The sequence below is a fragment of the Ambystoma mexicanum genome, chromosome 2p (genome assembly GCF_040938575.1).
Source record: "Ambystoma mexicanum isolate Mex_15411 chromosome 2p, UKY_AmexF1_1, whole genome shotgun sequence".
Taxonomy (NCBI): Eukaryota; Metazoa; Chordata; class Amphibia; order Caudata; family Ambystomatidae; genus Ambystoma; species Ambystoma mexicanum.
In genome coordinates, this window is record NC_090923.1 from 1,292,227,307 (window position 1) to 1,292,244,168 (window position 16,862).

Genomic DNA, 16,862 nt, shown 5'->3' on the forward strand with positions numbered 1-16,862 from the left:
TCGATAGCTTGAGCGGTATGTCTGTGGAGACTCTGCCGGTTCAGAGGTAGTATTTTTTTCATAAAAATATCAACTGAAACCAGCATACAACACAATGACAGGAATGCAACACTGAATATGAATTAGAACTTTGAAAAGACAACTGCGATCAACTGATTTTTGCAGTGACATATGATGCACTTTACGTATTGGACACAAACAATCTTTTTGCTTTCTCCACAATCCGTAGGTCTAAGAGAATTTGAATTTTTCAGACGAGTTGTGAAATTATCCCCGGTTCAGGGCGATTTAGGGTTACAATTATCACCATGGAGACCTAGCACGGAGAAGCTGTTGTTCGGACATAAACCCGTTGACGTGATGCTTTGAATTTGTATATGCAATTGTCTGCAAGACTTCGCTAGCCAGGAAGCAGAAAGTCTAACATCATGAAAGAGCCACTTCCGAACATGCGTAGTGCGCAGCCACCGACCCCCTACCCGCACGGAGCTGCGGTGTCTCCTTTCTCTCTTCGGGGCTTATGGTCTTTGTTAGGCGACGGCTCTGCCCTTAAAGCAGTCCGGGTGGGAACGGCGCTCTGGGCAGGAAGGTTCCGCTGTGCGGCTGCTGTGTATTCCCTCCCCCTCTCCCCGCTGTAAGCTGATGTGTAAGTTCCGTGAGATGGGACAGAGAGGCTGCCTGCTCGGGATGCCGTCCTGCTACTGCCCTTTATTGTACAGATGAAATTGTTCCTGTGCTGGCTGCTCGGCTATGTTTTATCGCTGCTGGCGCTGAAGAGGATGTGGACCGGGCAGCACCTAAGGAGCCCTGTGACCAGGTCCATGTACATGAACATGATGAACCACAGTGAAGCCACATACTGGAAGGAGAACCAGGAGGTATTTTATTGGCAGTGCCTTCACCTTGTTCATGTCAGAAATCGCCAACAAGCACCTGGGTATTTTTTCCAGGCCGCAGTCTCTTGTTTTTAAGCATAGACATGTGCTGTAACTGGTGGCTGGAATCTGCTTTGTGGTACAGACTAAAGGCAGTAGCTTTAACGGAAGAAAACGGGGGTTGCGGTGATATTTCAACGAAGGCAGACAACCCCTGTAGGTTTTTGTTTTCATGTAAAACGCGTCCACAGAAAAAACGATGCAGAAGCAATATTAATAAAGGTTACAAAGGTGGGGCGATTCCTGTGCCTTTTCCGGGGAGGGAGGAGAGATGTTGCTTGTGTGCACGGAAGCGACTTTGTTAGGTCTGGTTGACTCGCCTTTGCCCAGGTTTGCCATGTGTTTTTCCAGCAAGCAAACAACGGTGCCCTCGGCCAACTCACCCACCCTGCCTTTTGTCCTACAGATGAATCTGGTTTTTATATATCTTTTTTTGCATTTCCCAAACCCATAATTGTGGCTGCCACCAGGGGCATAATAACACGGTGGCACAGATGTAAGACTTCTTTTAATAGAGGATCTTGCCACCTGCCTAGGCTTTATTAAATGGGTCTCAAGACCCCATTAGAAATGTCTGCTTTGATTCTTCATATACCATCCAATATTGCACATCCAATCCGATCGCCTTAAAGTAAACATTATTAAAAAATGGTAAGCACCCCCGAACTCTTCCTCTCCAAAAATCATCATCTTTTTTCCATTGTTATTTAACGGGCTTCCTTGGGCTGACAAGTACTTTGTTATTGGCGTGATGTATACTGAATGGATGGCTCATCAGTTTGGCTCCGAGTTCGAGAGCCTTCAAAATTCCTCTAAGTCAATGTTTTAATACTAAAGCAGGTCGTTAATGGTTGGAAGTCCTTTTTCCGTTGGTTTTTTGAGGCCTGTGTGCGTAATGACCCGATGATCACACTCAATTGCGCAGCAGACCAGGGACCACTTGAGTAAAACACTACCTTTATAAAACAGTACGTTATAATTGGTAATCTTGTTGTCACTCAGTTCTGCAAGGCCAATGGCTAAATGAACAGAACACATTTGACCTTCTCCCTTTTCAGGCCAGAGTTTATGCACGTTGAAAGGTATTCTGCCAGATTTGCACGTGTTGTGTTTTTTGGCGTGGTATTCTGATGTTTAGTTCTCTTATTCTAGTATCATTAGCACATCTGCGACACCTGCCTTTGTCTGTCCTGAACTAAACGACACTTGCACCTAACTCACCCAGTTACTAACATATTCTTATGCTCTGTGTGCATAATAAAAAACACATATCTTTGCAAGAATTAATATTACCTCAAACTTTGTTTCGAGTAAAGCTTGATTGTTAAATAAAAAACAATTGTAGAGGATTTATGTAGCCTTTAATGAGCACATTGTGATACAGGGAAAGCTTCTTACATTCAAAAGTCTTCTTCCTTAGCCCGAACTTGGGCTTTTTCTTTAAAAAAGCAATCAAATCTGTCTGCTAATGTGTGATGTAGCAACATAAATCGAATACATCCGATATGACACCAGTATTAAATCGGTCCGTGAGTGAAGGTTGTCTAGACACTTTAGTGCCAAACCAGAGAAGGCATGGTGGTTACAATATGTGCGTTTACAGTTTCTCCAGAAAGGCATGTAGTTTCTTAAATGTAGATGTCCACGGCAATCGGATTTTACAGTTGGGGACCCCAAACTGTAAAGTAAAGTTGCCTTTGAATCGGCAGAGTGTAGTGGAGAAGTATTTTGTTAGCGAGAGCGAGACCATTGAAGTTGAGATTCGCAGCAGAGAGTCTTGAAGGTGCGTTGATTGGGGATCCAGTGTTCTTCATTTAGGTTGCAGGTAAGAAACTAAAGAAATCTTCCCTTCCATGAGACTCTGGGATTACCACCTCCTTAAAGTTTTAGAAATGTTCAGGATCAGGTGTATTGATAGGCCCATGTAGTCAAGGCTACAGTTCATGGATGGTTTAACTATTCTTATTTATTTTTACTGTATTTAATGGTGATGAAATGGGTGAGACGTTGGAGACCACAGTACATGTGGGAGGCAACTGAGGTGCACATCACTGCTGCAGCATAATTTTGTTCTTGAGTGGAGTATATTTGAGGAAATTGATTTTGGGGTTCAGGTTCATAGATGATTTGAGGGGGCTTGAGATGTAATTTCATTTGAAATAAAACTAGTTTTCTTTGTTGCTCCATTGATGACGTTTGTGCTCATCCACATTTCAGCGGCCTAACATGCAAGATTTTAAGGCATAGCATGGATTCTATTACTTGTTTCTAGTGCACAGAAGGAGTTGTACGATGTTGGCGTATAAGTAGTGGTGCAAGCTGTGGTTGAAGGTGATTTTGAGGAGGGGGTTGAGGTACTTGTTGTATAGTACTTGTGATAAAGAATTCCAACATGCCATACGTGATCTGTCTGGATTGGCAAAGCAAGGTCCCATTTTAAGGTGCCGCCTGAAAAATTGAATATAAATAACACAAAGAAGGCCAGTAAGAACTCGGGCATGCAAGTGTCTTAGAAGAGTAGACCTAGCACTGGGATGCTGGTATGGGCTGTTGTAAGGTTGCACTCATTCTGAATAGTACAAAAAAGGCATGTGTCTCATTCGCACAAACTGTCAAAAGCATCATCCCAGGTTTCACGGGGAGCTGTTTATGCTCTACGACTTAGACATTGGATGTAGACTGTCTATGAGATGGTAGTAGTCGGTTTCTTTCTGTATTTTCTGGACACTTTCCTGCCCAGTGTGTCTTTCTTGGGAAAAGATGTGAAATACTTTTGTTTGAATAGTGACAACGTAGCCTTTAAAGGACAGGTTTACAAAGCATGAACCAGAGGAATTGGTATGTGTGCATTCTTTCTCTGAATTTTGGTACTGACTTTTTCACTGCGCCATATGTTCCCATAAAGATATTGGATCATAGCCTGAGTGACCTAGGGGGAGTTTGAAGAAAGTACAATGTAGGGCTTAGTGGTTGTCTGTATGTTTGAATTTGATTATTGAAACCTATATTGGTAGGATATTGAGGTTTTGTTGAATATTGTTGCATTTTTGGATTGCATTACTTCATTTGGATGTTATTGATGATGGGGCCTTATTGTCTCTTGGGGAGTTGGACTTACGCTTCCTTTGGCTATTTTAGGAGAGCTTTGTTATTTATTTACTGAACAGATTCGTTTTTATTGCTTGAAACTTGCTATAATAATAATTTGGCACTTAATAGCGCTACAAACCCTCAGGTATCTGAGCGCTGCTTATTATTACCCACGGTGTGTGGTGCTCATTTATCGACCTCGGAAGGATGAAAGGCTGAGTTTGGCCCCGCCAGGATTCGAACCTGCGTTAGCAGGATCTGCACGGATGTCAAAGCGAGCGCTCTACTCGCTGTGCCACTTGACCGGTTCAGTCTAAGCTGATTTAACTGAGTTTTTTTTTGTTGTTGAAGTATTGAAGTCGGTGACAAAACCTGAGATTTGTATGAGCTTTGGAGCTGTCTCAATAGCATCCAAAATGTCTGTGTTTTGCAAAAAGGTAGCAATTGGTAAGGTAATATTTTTCGTTGGCGATTTCGTGGGGCAAAGTCCATTTTGGTGGTAATGGAGTAAGGAAATTGAGGGTTTAGTTGTGGAGGTGAGGGCTGCTGTGGGCGTTTATGAAGGGGACAGCTTTATGTTGAGTTCAGAGCTTTGCTTAATAATGGGATTTGTTGTTCCTTTTGGACAATGAATTCTTGGGTGTGACCAAATTTATATGGTTCCCTCTAGATCACCTGTTATCATATGGCAATTAGCTCACTGATGCAGGGCATGATAACACATCCGTGGAGGTAGCCCATGAGTGGAAGTCCCTGAGAGTGTCTCGATTGTCAAGCAGTGGTTTATGTAACAGGTTTCCTGTGGATTGTCTGAAAATTGAAAGTTAAGGATGTCCTTGAATGTCAGTGTGGTATGGGGCCTTTGCTGAGGTACAAGTGGCATTTCACCATAACGGCCAGACCGGCAGCCTGTTGACTGACTCTATGTCCTTGACAGAATGTAGCAGCTTTCTAGTATTGGTTAGTCACAAGCAGGTGTTCACAGTCTGACAGCTTCAGCTGATGATGAAGGATTCAGGGTAGCGGTCAAATTGCTTCGGACTGTAGACTTTATGTTGAGAAAGCATAACAGGGAGTGTGTTGGTGTGAGGGGATCCTCATTACTGGTGACTGACCGTGATTTGTCAGCAAGCAGATTTCAGAAGAGGGATGGCAGAGTTCCTTATGGAAGAGTAAGAGTTTCTTGGTTTGAGAGGATAGGCTGCCGTGAATTTTGCGTGGTCATTATGATAGTTGCCTTATGTGGGTGTGGATGAGTAAATTATAAAGCACACATATACAATTGGTGGTTGGTGCGTGGTTGTGGATGCAGACGAGAGGAATGGTGATATCCATGGTTAAGTGAAGCTTGTTTCATTTATTTACTTCCATTTATTTTTCATATGTAGAAACACACTGAGCCCTTGGGCGTCAACGAGCTGGCGCTGGTTACAGGTCGGTGTAAAGATTTACATTCAAAAGACAGGTTAGGGTTCTAGGCCTACAGTTATTTGAAGAGGAAAGGCTTTAGTTGTTTCTGGAAGGCATAGAAAGAGGGTTCTGCATATAGAGCTGGGGGAAGCAAGTTCCAGAGTCTATCCGCAATGACGGAGAAGCTGGAACCTCCAGCTTTGGCACACTTGTACCTGGGAACGATGAGGCGATAACCTTAGGCAGAATGGGTTGGCCCAGTGTTGACCCGTTCGGTCAATCTCTGGGACAGGTAGTGTTGAGAGGAGGTGTGGCTTATTGGTGATTGAGAGTGGAGTTCCGAGTGGTTGTGGATATATGTAAAGTAAAAAGTGACTGGATGAGGAGTAGAGTAGTGAAAGTGGGCTGCTAGTAAGGAAGGATCAGTGAAATATTGAATAGGCGTTGTGATGAAAGATCAACAGAACACAAAAGGAACCGAACACAAAAGGCAATTAACTGTTTCAACACCAGACGTGATCTGTATAGGTGTGGATAAGACCTACAAAATCCTTGGGGCAACAAACTACAAATTAACCCTTGTATCATACAAGTTTCAGGTGGGGTTAACTTGGTGTCCATTGTCTAACTATAGAAATACTCTCCTTCCTATTCTAGTATTACGTTTCAGGCAGTGCTGTAGATAAGATTTTGAAGTAGGGAATATTTTTCTCTCTATTTCTTTTAAAGTGGGGAGGAAAATGATTTTCCTGGAGAGACAAAAACATTCCCACCATATAAGTGTGTTCTAACTGTAAATCAGTAAATGTTTTTGTAATAAATATTTCTTTGCACCTAGTTATTCATGCACACCAAGAGGTATATTTTTACCTTTTCAGACCAGTCAGTAATGGTGGTTTCTTGCAGTAGCACTACGTGTACTACTGGTCCTTACATGTCCATGTAGCTGTGTGTGTCTGAGCGGTGGAAGACTCTTATGTTTGTGTTTCCTATTTTTTGTTTGGAGTATTTTTACTCCCTATTTTTATTTCTTTTCGTGTATTTGCCTATTTTTGGGGCAGAAAAGCGGCTGATACACCACTTACCTGTAGAGTTTCTGTCAGGGATTTAGTACACAACCGGCTTCTTGGTTCACACACAGTCTCAGGGTTATAGTACTCTGTTTCCATCTTGCCCATATCCTGCTAGCAAGTGCATCTACCTCTTAATTTAGGGTATGTGTCGTGCATAGATCATCCTGAGCTCGGATTGATACCTTCACACACCCCTACCTGCTAGTATTTCTACCTTTCTTCTTAACGCTTTTACCAGGCTGTGAAGAAAATGTCCTGAAATAAGCCTTTAAACCATGTCTATTAGCATGCATGCACGATTGTGGTCCTTTGCCAGGAAGAACTATTTGTTTAATTTACAGGCACCCTACATTTCATCCTTCTTTCTGTCATTCCATACCACAGAGGAGCTCAGCACATCTTTCAGTATCTAAAGACGTACAAGCTGAGGCCTGTAGTTAAAAGTTCTTCAATCAGTGCCTTAGCCTGCCCTCATTCCATCCCCAGGCAACTGGAAATCCACAATTATTGTTGACACATGGGCCAACAGATAAACTAGTTCAAGGTATCATTAGCATTCAACCAAACAAGTGGTCTTGGCGACCAATAGTATCGCTGTGCCAAAGAGACGGTCATGCCTTGATCGGTAACCTCAAGACAGACAGACATGAGTGGGTAGCAGCCCAATGTTGTTTGATGCACTGATATAAATCCAGCCTTTAATAACCACACCTACATCCACTACAACTTAAAGTATCTGTTTGCCCTGCCTGCTGACAGTCTTCAATCTGGCAAAATTAATCGCACTACAGCCTCTATCATCAAAAGCATCCATCAGCATCGGGCTGCTGATCTATCTCACAACTACATGACGTGCGAGTACATCAAATTTCACCTCCCTCAAAATAGGTGTGATTATCAGGTGACCAACGAGAGGTGATTGGAGGAAGCGGGTTAGAGGTGGAAGAAGAGAGTGCTATAATTAAGGCGGGGAGGAACATCCTTGAGGCAGGTGGAGTGGGTGAAGAAGGAGGTGGTAGATGAACTGAGAAGGCAGGCAGGAGAATACAGTCTAGTGGAGGATTCGGGGTGCACCAGGGCAGTGAGGAGAGGATAGGAGGAGGTTTGGAGGAGAAGATGATGGGAGAGGAAAGGAGGAGGTTGGGAGGAGTGGGGAGGCGGTTGGTAGAAGCAATGGGGTGGTAGTTGAAGACAACAAGGGGAGGTTTTGTAGGAACTACTCAGGAGGTGCGCAAGGACACCTACGAGGAAAGGAGGAGAAACTAGGAGGGAGGCAGTTTGAAGGAGGGACAGGGAAGAGGTTGAATAAAATATTACAGTGAGGGAAGGAGCGCAAAACCAAGCGGGACAAAGTAGATAAAGTCCAGGAGGAGGAAAATCCAACAACTGACAAGGGTAAGTCTTGTAGGGGCGGAGGAATGAACATGTGGTAGTGCATGAAGCAGGTGGAGAAAGAATGACAGGTTTGAAAGTGGAGGTTAGGAGCTGCAGGAAATGTTCCCTTAGGCACAACATTGTTACTACCCTTCGAGGTGAAGAGGAAGGATGGGCCCTGAGAAAGGAAGGTGGCAACGAAGGTTAAACCGTGCCTCTGGGTGAACATAGCCCACCGTAGTCTTGGAAGATTTGGCATTTTGTCCACCTATACAGTGCCCAGCTTCTAACTTTGTGTGGGCCTAGCGGGCACACGAACTGGGCTCGGAGACATAGGATCAGGGACCTACATGTCACTGTGACCATGAAGCATTACATCAACTAAGGACATACAATAATAAGTGTAGGGCGTCACTTACAACCCCAGGTTTGCAAGTAACTGAGTTGATAATCTTCACTCGAGGGGAACATACAGTAGGTGTTGCAAGCTGAAGCTTTGTATTGTTAAACTTAGGAGAAGCCATCTTGTTGAAGTTTTGTTTTGCATTCTTTTCAGTTTGGCACAAGTTCTGGAACTAGTCCTAATAAAACCTTGTTTGAACATTTTGATCTATGTTTGCCCTGTCTTGATCAAACACACATTTCGTGGCAGTGGGCAGAAAAGTAACAAATCAGCCATACAGCTTTAAGACCATCTGGGATCCCAAAAGTTCACTCAACTAATCGGTTCTGCCACCAAAAATCTGGATACATGGTGGGTCTGATATTTACTTAGAACATGAAAATATTCACCTTGCTAGACCTTTCCATTATCACACAAGCACTAAATGTGGGGTACCTACAATTTAATGAAGATTCCACCACCTGCATTCATTGACTGTCGTTGATAAAAAAAATCTTTGGGAGGAGATTTGGACTGGTGAATCTTGAGTGGTGAGTTGTAGTCCTGGCCTCAACCTCCTTTGTCAAAGGGTATGTGTGAAAATCCTTTTTTTGTTTTTCCTTTTAGACTCAAATTGTCAATGTGTAAGGTGACGGATTGTGGTGGGGAAGGCAAGGGAAATTCATAGTGGTCCTTGGGGGCCCCCTCCCGCCCCCTCAAAAAGGAAAAAAAGGACTGATTTGTGTAGATGAAGTCGGTAAACTTATCTTCACGAATCTGTCAGTCACCAGATTGCCATAAAAAAGTTGTGTGTGTGTATATATAAATAGTATTGCCTATGTTGCATGTTCTGCGATGTGAGGAGACAGAGGAGGCAAAGATGACGCCAAGGTTTTTTGCCTCACACGAGGGTGATGGGGGAGGACCCATAGAGGGCAGCCAGAGAGGAGGAGGGAGCCGAGGTCCCAATGAGAAGAATCTCAGTCTTACTGGCATTAAGGCAGATATCATTGGCGGCATACCATGGCTGAATAGCAGTCAGACAGTCGGGGATGAGAAGAGGAAGAGGATGCAGTAGGGGGAAGCTTGAAGGAGAGCTGCGTGTTGTCTGCATAATACTGGAAGTGAGGAGAGAAGGACGAGAGGGGCAAGGTAGATGTTGAAGTGCCATGGCGAGAGGATAGAGCCTTGAGGGATGCTGCAGGTGGAGAGTGATGGGGGAGAGAAAGGGACCCATTTGAACCTGACAAGATCCATCGGAGAGGAAAGAGGTCAACCAGTCCATTGCCTGGCCCATGATGCCAAGGGTGTCGGAGGCATTTTGTCAGGGTGGCATGATTGACTGTGTCGAAGGCAGAGGAAAGATCCAGAAGGATAAGAACGGATGGAGAGTTGGAATTGAGATTTGAGAGCAAGTCTCCATGGGTGTTCAGTGGAGTAGTTTCAATGCCTCTGGCTGCTCTGAAGCCACACTGGTGGAGAAAACCCAACAGATTTGGTGATGACCAGCTTCTCCAGGAGTTTGTCCAGGAAAGGGGTAATTGAGATATGGCGGTAGTTAGCCGGGCAGGAGGAGTCGGCAGAGGGCTTTTCGAGGAGAAGATGCGCAAGGGAGTGCTTGAAGGGTAGTAGTAAGGAGCCTGTGGCAAAGGAATGATTACAGAAATCGTCCAAGGCTGGCACAAGCGAGACAATTTCATGCAAATGGTTGCATCTTGTGGTCCAGAACTATAGGCTTTATTTTTGCTCTTGCCGTTCTAGTTTCATCTGATCTCTCTACTTTTATTAGGTGAAAGTGGAATTTGGACTTCAGTTCCCAAACTGCAGTGGGTTTTCATTCAATCTCTTTATCAATGTGCTCTGGGAACTTGACCTTTGGTTCCAAGTATGCAGTGTTTCTCCATTCAGTCTCTTTAAGAATTGTACCTGGGAACTCGGATTTCAATTTCCAGTATGCACTACTTCTCCTTGCAGTGATTTTCTTAAGGAACATTTATTTCCCATTTGCAACCATCAGCGTTCATCTGTTTTCCTGCTGCACTAAGACTGATCTATTCCTGTTCCAACATCCTCTGTTTCTCTGTGAACCAATCTGTCCCTGTGCTTTAGAAACCTTGCTGCTTGGTTTCTTACATCAGTACTTTTTCCCACCACGCCCGTTCAGATTACCTTTACCAGTGATTCCAACAGGTGCCTGCCCTCCAGCCTTGATCAATGCTGCACCTCTGACACTTGTGGGCATCCACAAGTCTGTCTTCATAGGGGTTCTCTACACTGTCACTTTGAGTGAGTCTGCGTTCCATCTTAGCCCTGCGTGCTCTACTAGTCTAGTGTTCTCTCAAACTATTGTGCTGTAGCCAGTTGCATGGTGCTGCCTTCTCTTGGCATTCGGGTGCACACCTGTTTTGTCCTTGTTACTAGTCACAGCTTCAGTGTGTGACAAGTGCTGATTCGGTTTTACTCCGCCTTCCCTCCTGGACTTTGGATCCCCTTTAAAGCCTTTCTGGCTCTGCAGTGCTATCAGGACTTCCTCCATATCAGTTTCGCTTTGTTTATCTCGCTGCCGTACCGTTGATCGTATCACATATCTAGGCCACAGTAAAAATACTGTTGTTTCTAAATTGTCTTGTGGTTTTGGAGGGCACTTCACCATAGTCCTGAAGACGGAAGCCACAGGGCACTTTTTTCTGTTGAAGTTCATCACCCCATACATGACAATCCGTTAGGTTTTAGATGTTCTTGGACCAACTGGTGTCATGGAAGATGTTTGTTCTTGGTGGTGGCCAATCCACAGCTCTGATTCTGCTTGACCTTTCCATGACGCATGAATGCTTGGAGAAGTGCACAGGAGTGTTGCAAACAGTCCTGAGGTGGGTCCAGCTCTTTTGTCTCTGACCTTCCTTAAAGAATAAAGGTAGAGCGCCCCGGGTGTACACACTATTACAGATTCCCCTCAACATCTAGCTCTTTGCAAGCCTTATTTCACTACACCATTTATAGGTTCAAATGTGATGCTTAACAAAACATCTAAATAAACACAAATAACATATTTTTTAACCCCATAACCATTGTCAACTATTGGCAGTTTCTAAACTGTTTATATCCTTTTGACCATAGTCTCTATAACTGGGCAATGTGTGCCAGCTGGGTCTTCAGCAGTGAGGGATATAATGGTCCCAGAACCCATTTTTCTGCTTGATCTGCCTTCTTATGTGAACCCTACCTTTCCCTTAATTCCACCGAAATGTTCTCCATCGTTAAGATCTTCAATCATATGGGTGTGGAAGAGTTTTACAACTCATTCTCCCCTCCCATCATGTTTTGTTTCTTTGGGTTTCCACATCCTAAACACATGACTTTGTGCATGGCTGTTTGGATCCAGAGTTTTCACATGGACTTTTAAAATAAAGTCTTATTTTTTCACTCTATCTTTGTTTCCAACCCTGCAGTAGATCTTAATTTCTCTGGAAATGTCATGCCTTGAAGCACTTGATCAAGAACTCAGTAATATTGGGTCATGCCTGTTACCTTCTTTACCTAGGACTCTATGCCTCCTATCATTATTTGCTGACTTTTCTGAGGACTGCTCGACCTGAACTTTTCTTTTCTGCCCTTTAAGGATCTTTACTATGAAAGCCAATTTCCTTGCAGCCGTCACGTCTGCACCTCGAATAAGCAAGCTGAAGGCCTTTTGTGTTGTTCTTTCCCTTTTACCTCCAAAACAAGTTAACTTTAATGTGTTAAGACCTACTTGACCTACTTTTTTTCCAAATATATATTGTAAAAGATTAATTTCCAATGTTGGTATCCGTTTGCAAATGTATACAATAGGGAGCTCAAAGTAAGCAGGGTAAAACCACAGTAAGGTGCTCTCACAAAAGAGGACAAACACACATGATAGAAGTGCAATGGAACATGCTCCACATTCATACAAAGTTGTAGAGGAGGGAACATAAATATCTACTCGTGCCCTATTAGCAAGCACAGTCGTGAAGAAAAAGAATAGGATGACTAGTCCTACTAATCGGTGAACTATTCCTAGGGTACGCTGATGTGCCACTTATCTAAAAGTGGATCGAATAACAAACCGTAGGAGTACATTTCTCGCATTTTTTGTAGCTGTCGTTTCTAGCAAACCACAAATGGGCAGTTCTCAAGATCTACTGATCTTTGTATTCTCGGTCTCACCTCCCCTTCAACTGATGTCCAAAAGAAATTATGGAATGTCTGCCTGTCTATTTGTGGTAAAACCCAATTTATTAACCTATAGACTTGCGGGCCTTATTCCCAAAATATCAAAGTTAAAAAATAGGTGTGAAGACACTGTGTCTGATCTAATTCCGGACGCTTAGTTACCTACTGGTCCAAGATTGATCAGATCAAAACTGTATAAATGGGTAGGTTCTCTGCTACCCAACTACAGTTTTCTGCTGTCCACAGGGTGAGTGTCCCGTTGGTGGATCCATACCCCATAGCGTACCCTGGCGCTCAATAGGATCCGGTGGTTGGTAAGACTGTACTAACATGTCACATAGTTTATGCGCCTTTTTAATAGCAAATCTGGGTGTTGGCAGATTAGAGGAACTCACAAGCAAAATCGGCCATAGTTTAAGAATCTCTTTTGATTTAGTTGGTCTTCTAGGAGCAGCTAAAAACTGCTGTTATCAATTGTTACCCCTCAGGTCTCTTTCTGTTGTGATTTCATGTTCCTAGGGATGTTGCATGCTCTTTTCCTGGCATGCTTGATCATCTTTGTTTGGTATCCCCTTTCCTTCAGGCGGCCCATTAGCATTGCTGCTTGCATATCACATTCCGCAAGTGTGAAACAGTTCCTCCTGTTTCTCAGAAATTGCAGAACGGAAGATTGTCTCACAGGTTTTTCTGATGAAAACTACTATATTCCAGTTCTGATCTGTTTGTTTTTGGAAAATGGTGGTCGAAAGGCTCCCATTTTCAGCTCCAATGTCTACATCGAGAAAATGAATTGCCTCTTTACTCAATGTGTGAGAAAATTTCACATATACGTTTCTGGAATTGAGCCATCCAATAAATTCCGAAAAAAGGCAGTGTGGTCACCAGTTAATATAATCAATAAATCGTCTGTATATCTAGTCCACAAAGTGATCTGGTCTTCAAAGGGATTCTCCTGTCCGTAAATGTGCTTGCTCTCAAACTCTGCTACAAACAGGTAGGCCAAGGAGGGCGCAAAAGTAGACCCCATAGCGGTGCCGCAGCATTGTTGAAAAAACCCATCCTTATGCATAAAAAGATTCTGAGTCAGAGCAATCTCTGGAAGCTGCAGAACAAACCAGTTGTGGAATTTCCAAAGTAGGTACCAGTTCTTGTAGTACTTGTCGATAATCATTAGGGTCTCCATTTGTGGACTATTCGTATATAGTGACTCGATGTCAAGAGTAGCCAAAAACTGTGTTTGAGGGTCAAAGTTGAGTTATTTTACTACATTGAGTATGCCAGTGGTGTCGAGCGCTGTTAGGCAGAATCACCTGCAGTACCCTTTGGGAACACTACAGGCAATTAGGACTACAAGTGTAAGCACAATTTCACCTTTGGTACAAGCCTGTACTACACAGTAAAGTGGTAGCGATGGTTGAGCACCCATGCTTATCTCAAGAGTTTAAGTGAGCAGTAGAACAAGTTACACAAAGGACCAACCAATACAGTGATTCAAGTAAACACATAATCAAGGTTTCTTGGTAAAAGAATATACATTTATTTACTCAGTTAGAAAACATTATACTAGCATAAGCAGCTCAATAACACACACTAATAAACCACAAAAATACAACCGGTGAGTAAATGAACAAGTTTAGCTTCAAATGAAGTGGGGGCAAAATGGCCCTTAGGATACTTAATAAAGGGGTAAAAAGACAAGGTTATAAGACTGACAGCCCAAATACATTCATAAGCAGGGCAAAGGGTTTCAGTTAAATACAACCAGCAATTCTTCTCAGTAGCCCTGGCTTAAAGTCAATGGTCCAGATTCTTTTGTATAGGATAGCACAGTTCTGGTATATAACGGTTAAGTCTTTGCCTCAGCGATTAGAAGAATTTGGCAAAGCAAAAAGTTTGACGAATGTTAAGGGAAGGACAAGCCTTCGTAGTTGAAAGTTTCACGCATTTTCTCGATGGCTGAAAAGATTTTCGGACCACGTTTGCACAGTACCTTGTTAATGAAGTAAGCTGTAGCTCAGGCAGTTGTTCCTGGCAGTTCGAGCAGATCTCGCTGTTCCTGAGCTTCAGTCGTGGGGACAAGGAGGATGTTGAGAGGTTCCTGCACTGCCCAGGGATGCGGCCAAAAGCTTTAGCAAGACGTTGGTTTAAGGTGTGAGTGCCTAGTCCACAAGCTGGTTTCCTTCCCTCTGACTATCCGGTTTTTAACAGTACTCTAATGAAAATTCGACCAGATGGGGACGGTGTCCAGGTGGCTTGCGAGTTGATTGTTCCCACCAAAACTCAAGTTAACCTTGAAGGGCTTCTCTGTCGATGGAGTTTCAGGCAATTCGGGCCTGCAGCAGGGCTTCACTGGTCGTCCAGGAGTTGTAGCAGTCCTCTTCCTTCAGCTCATCTTCGGTTATTTCGTTCCAGTGGTCGATTCTGCTTTCCAAGTCCTAGAGACCTGCTTTTAACAGTTTTCCCCCATTCATTCTAGCCTGGCTGTCACTCACACAGCAGGGTGGCTGTCCTTGCCGGACAGCCAGCCGGCCAATTACGCCAGAGTGCATTCAGGTCTCCTAGGAGACTAAGCACAGGGAGTTTCGGGCACCTCCTCACATCCTGTCCACCCAGACACCCTGGAGCCAGAGGAGGGCTTCAGCACTGAAGCCCGCCAAAGGCCAACGAACAAAGGGACTAAACCTGGTTTGGCGCGCAGAGACAAACACAAGAAGGACCTTTCCTAAAAGAAATGGCAAAAAAAGTTGACCGGAGTTTGTTTTTACAGATAGGTCTGGGGCGCCATATTGAAAAAACATGGCTGACCCGATTTCTAGCTACCATTGTTAGCGGTCGGGAAAAATCATGGTAGTTTGATCTAAACCACTGCCACCAGTCATTTAAAGTGGGAAAGGGCAACATTTTACTGTTACAAGAATGTGTTTTGACTCGGGGGGGGGGGGGGGGGGGGGGGGGGGGAGGGGTGGGGAGGGGGGAGGCTAAGCAACCCCTCCAGCACTCTATAGGAAGATAGTGTGTGCTGGATCAGTAAATTTAAAGAGACTAGTAAAGCCAATTTAACTTTACATGCTCTGGCAGATGGTAGTCAGTCCAGAGAAGTGTTTAAACCTTGGGAAGTCTGAAAGACAACCCTGTGCCACTGCGCTGAAGGTGCTGTGTGACACACAGAAAAAGATGATGCCTAACTCCAAAACCAAAGAACACAAAAGTAAAACACATCTCAAAATACAAGGCTCACACTCTTTCCAGGTAAAAAAATAAAATCCTAGAAATCCAGCAAAGTTGCTGGGGGTCTCGAAAGGTAAGGGAAATTGGCACATATTGAGAATTCTCCCTAACAAGCGCATCTTGGGCACTCCTGGTTTAAGGAAAAAGTCTACAAACTGTGATAGTGGCTCTAAGATGGAATTAATGCCTGCCACTCTGGGTCGACCTGGCAGTGATAAGAGACCCTTCAGCACCTTAGGCAGGGCATATAACGTGGGGATCTTTGGATGTTTAGGGCATACAAATTCTGCTTCCTTAGGGCCAATGTGCCCTTCAAATAGTGCCTCCTCAACAATTCCAGTGATCAATACCCTTAGATTGGCTGTCGGGTCACCAGGAAGCTGCTGGTAATTGTCTCTATTGTTCAACAAGGCTGCTACCATTAGGTCATAGTCCTTCATGTTCATAACCACAATAGCACCCCCTTCATCGGCTGGTTTTATGGTTTATAGTCATTGTATCGAATGCAATAGCATCGAATGCCAAACCAGAGGGAAAAAAAGCATTGAAAAAAAAGCATCAAATGCATTTTTCATGTTTTATTTTTTTTATTGGGGGGGGGGTGGTCCTCCCAACCCTCCCTTTTTTTCTTTATTTTTTTTGTTAACGTTTAAAACCCTTTTTATTTAAACTAAACCCTTAACAAAAAAAGCATTTGATGCTTTTTTGCTTTTTTTCAATGACCAGATACCCGTTTTATAATGATGTCACTATTTTTGCCCAAATTTTTCAATGCAACACGCTCTCTGTTGGAGATATTCTGAAATTGGTGCGTGGATTCCTTTTTGATCTCTCCCAACTTCTTGTGTAATGCCTAATGGATTCTGCTGTCATGATGTTCGGGTTAAATGTAGATTTCGGATGTAAGCCAGTCACATCTTTCTGCTCTTCTACTTCACATTTTCTTTCTTACCAAAGTATTGTTTTAGTCTAATTTTGCGCATGATGCAGGCCAGTTTTATTATGGATTTGAAGGGATCATATGCTACTGCAGGGGCAAAGCTAAGACCTTTTTGAAGTACTTGAGTGGATGGAGAGATTGATCACTAATAGTTCTGCTGAGGGAGCAATCCTCTCCTTCGGCTTCTTGCGATTCTGGGGGTGTTCTGATCTTGTCTTCCATCGTCCCCTTCCACT

At 43.6% G+C, this 16,862-nt stretch overlaps 1 protein-coding gene across 2 annotated transcripts in view; it reads left to right on the forward strand.

Moving 5' to 3' along the window:
* Positions 1-433: 433 nt before the first annotated feature.
* The window catches only part of METTL9 (methyltransferase 9, His-X-His N1(pi)-histidine), a 325,352-nt gene continuing 308,923 nt past the window's right edge, over positions 434-16,862 (forward strand). The window contains exon 1 of one of the 2 annotated variants that reach the window (XM_069645616.1): positions 434-878. In XM_069645616.1, coding sequence (XP_069501717.1) covers positions 720-878 — 159 coding nt within the window. In that variant the 5' untranslated portion in view covers positions 434-719. The remainder of the gene's footprint in view (positions 879-16,862) is intronic. The other variant, XM_069645617.1, reaches the window with a different exon arrangement.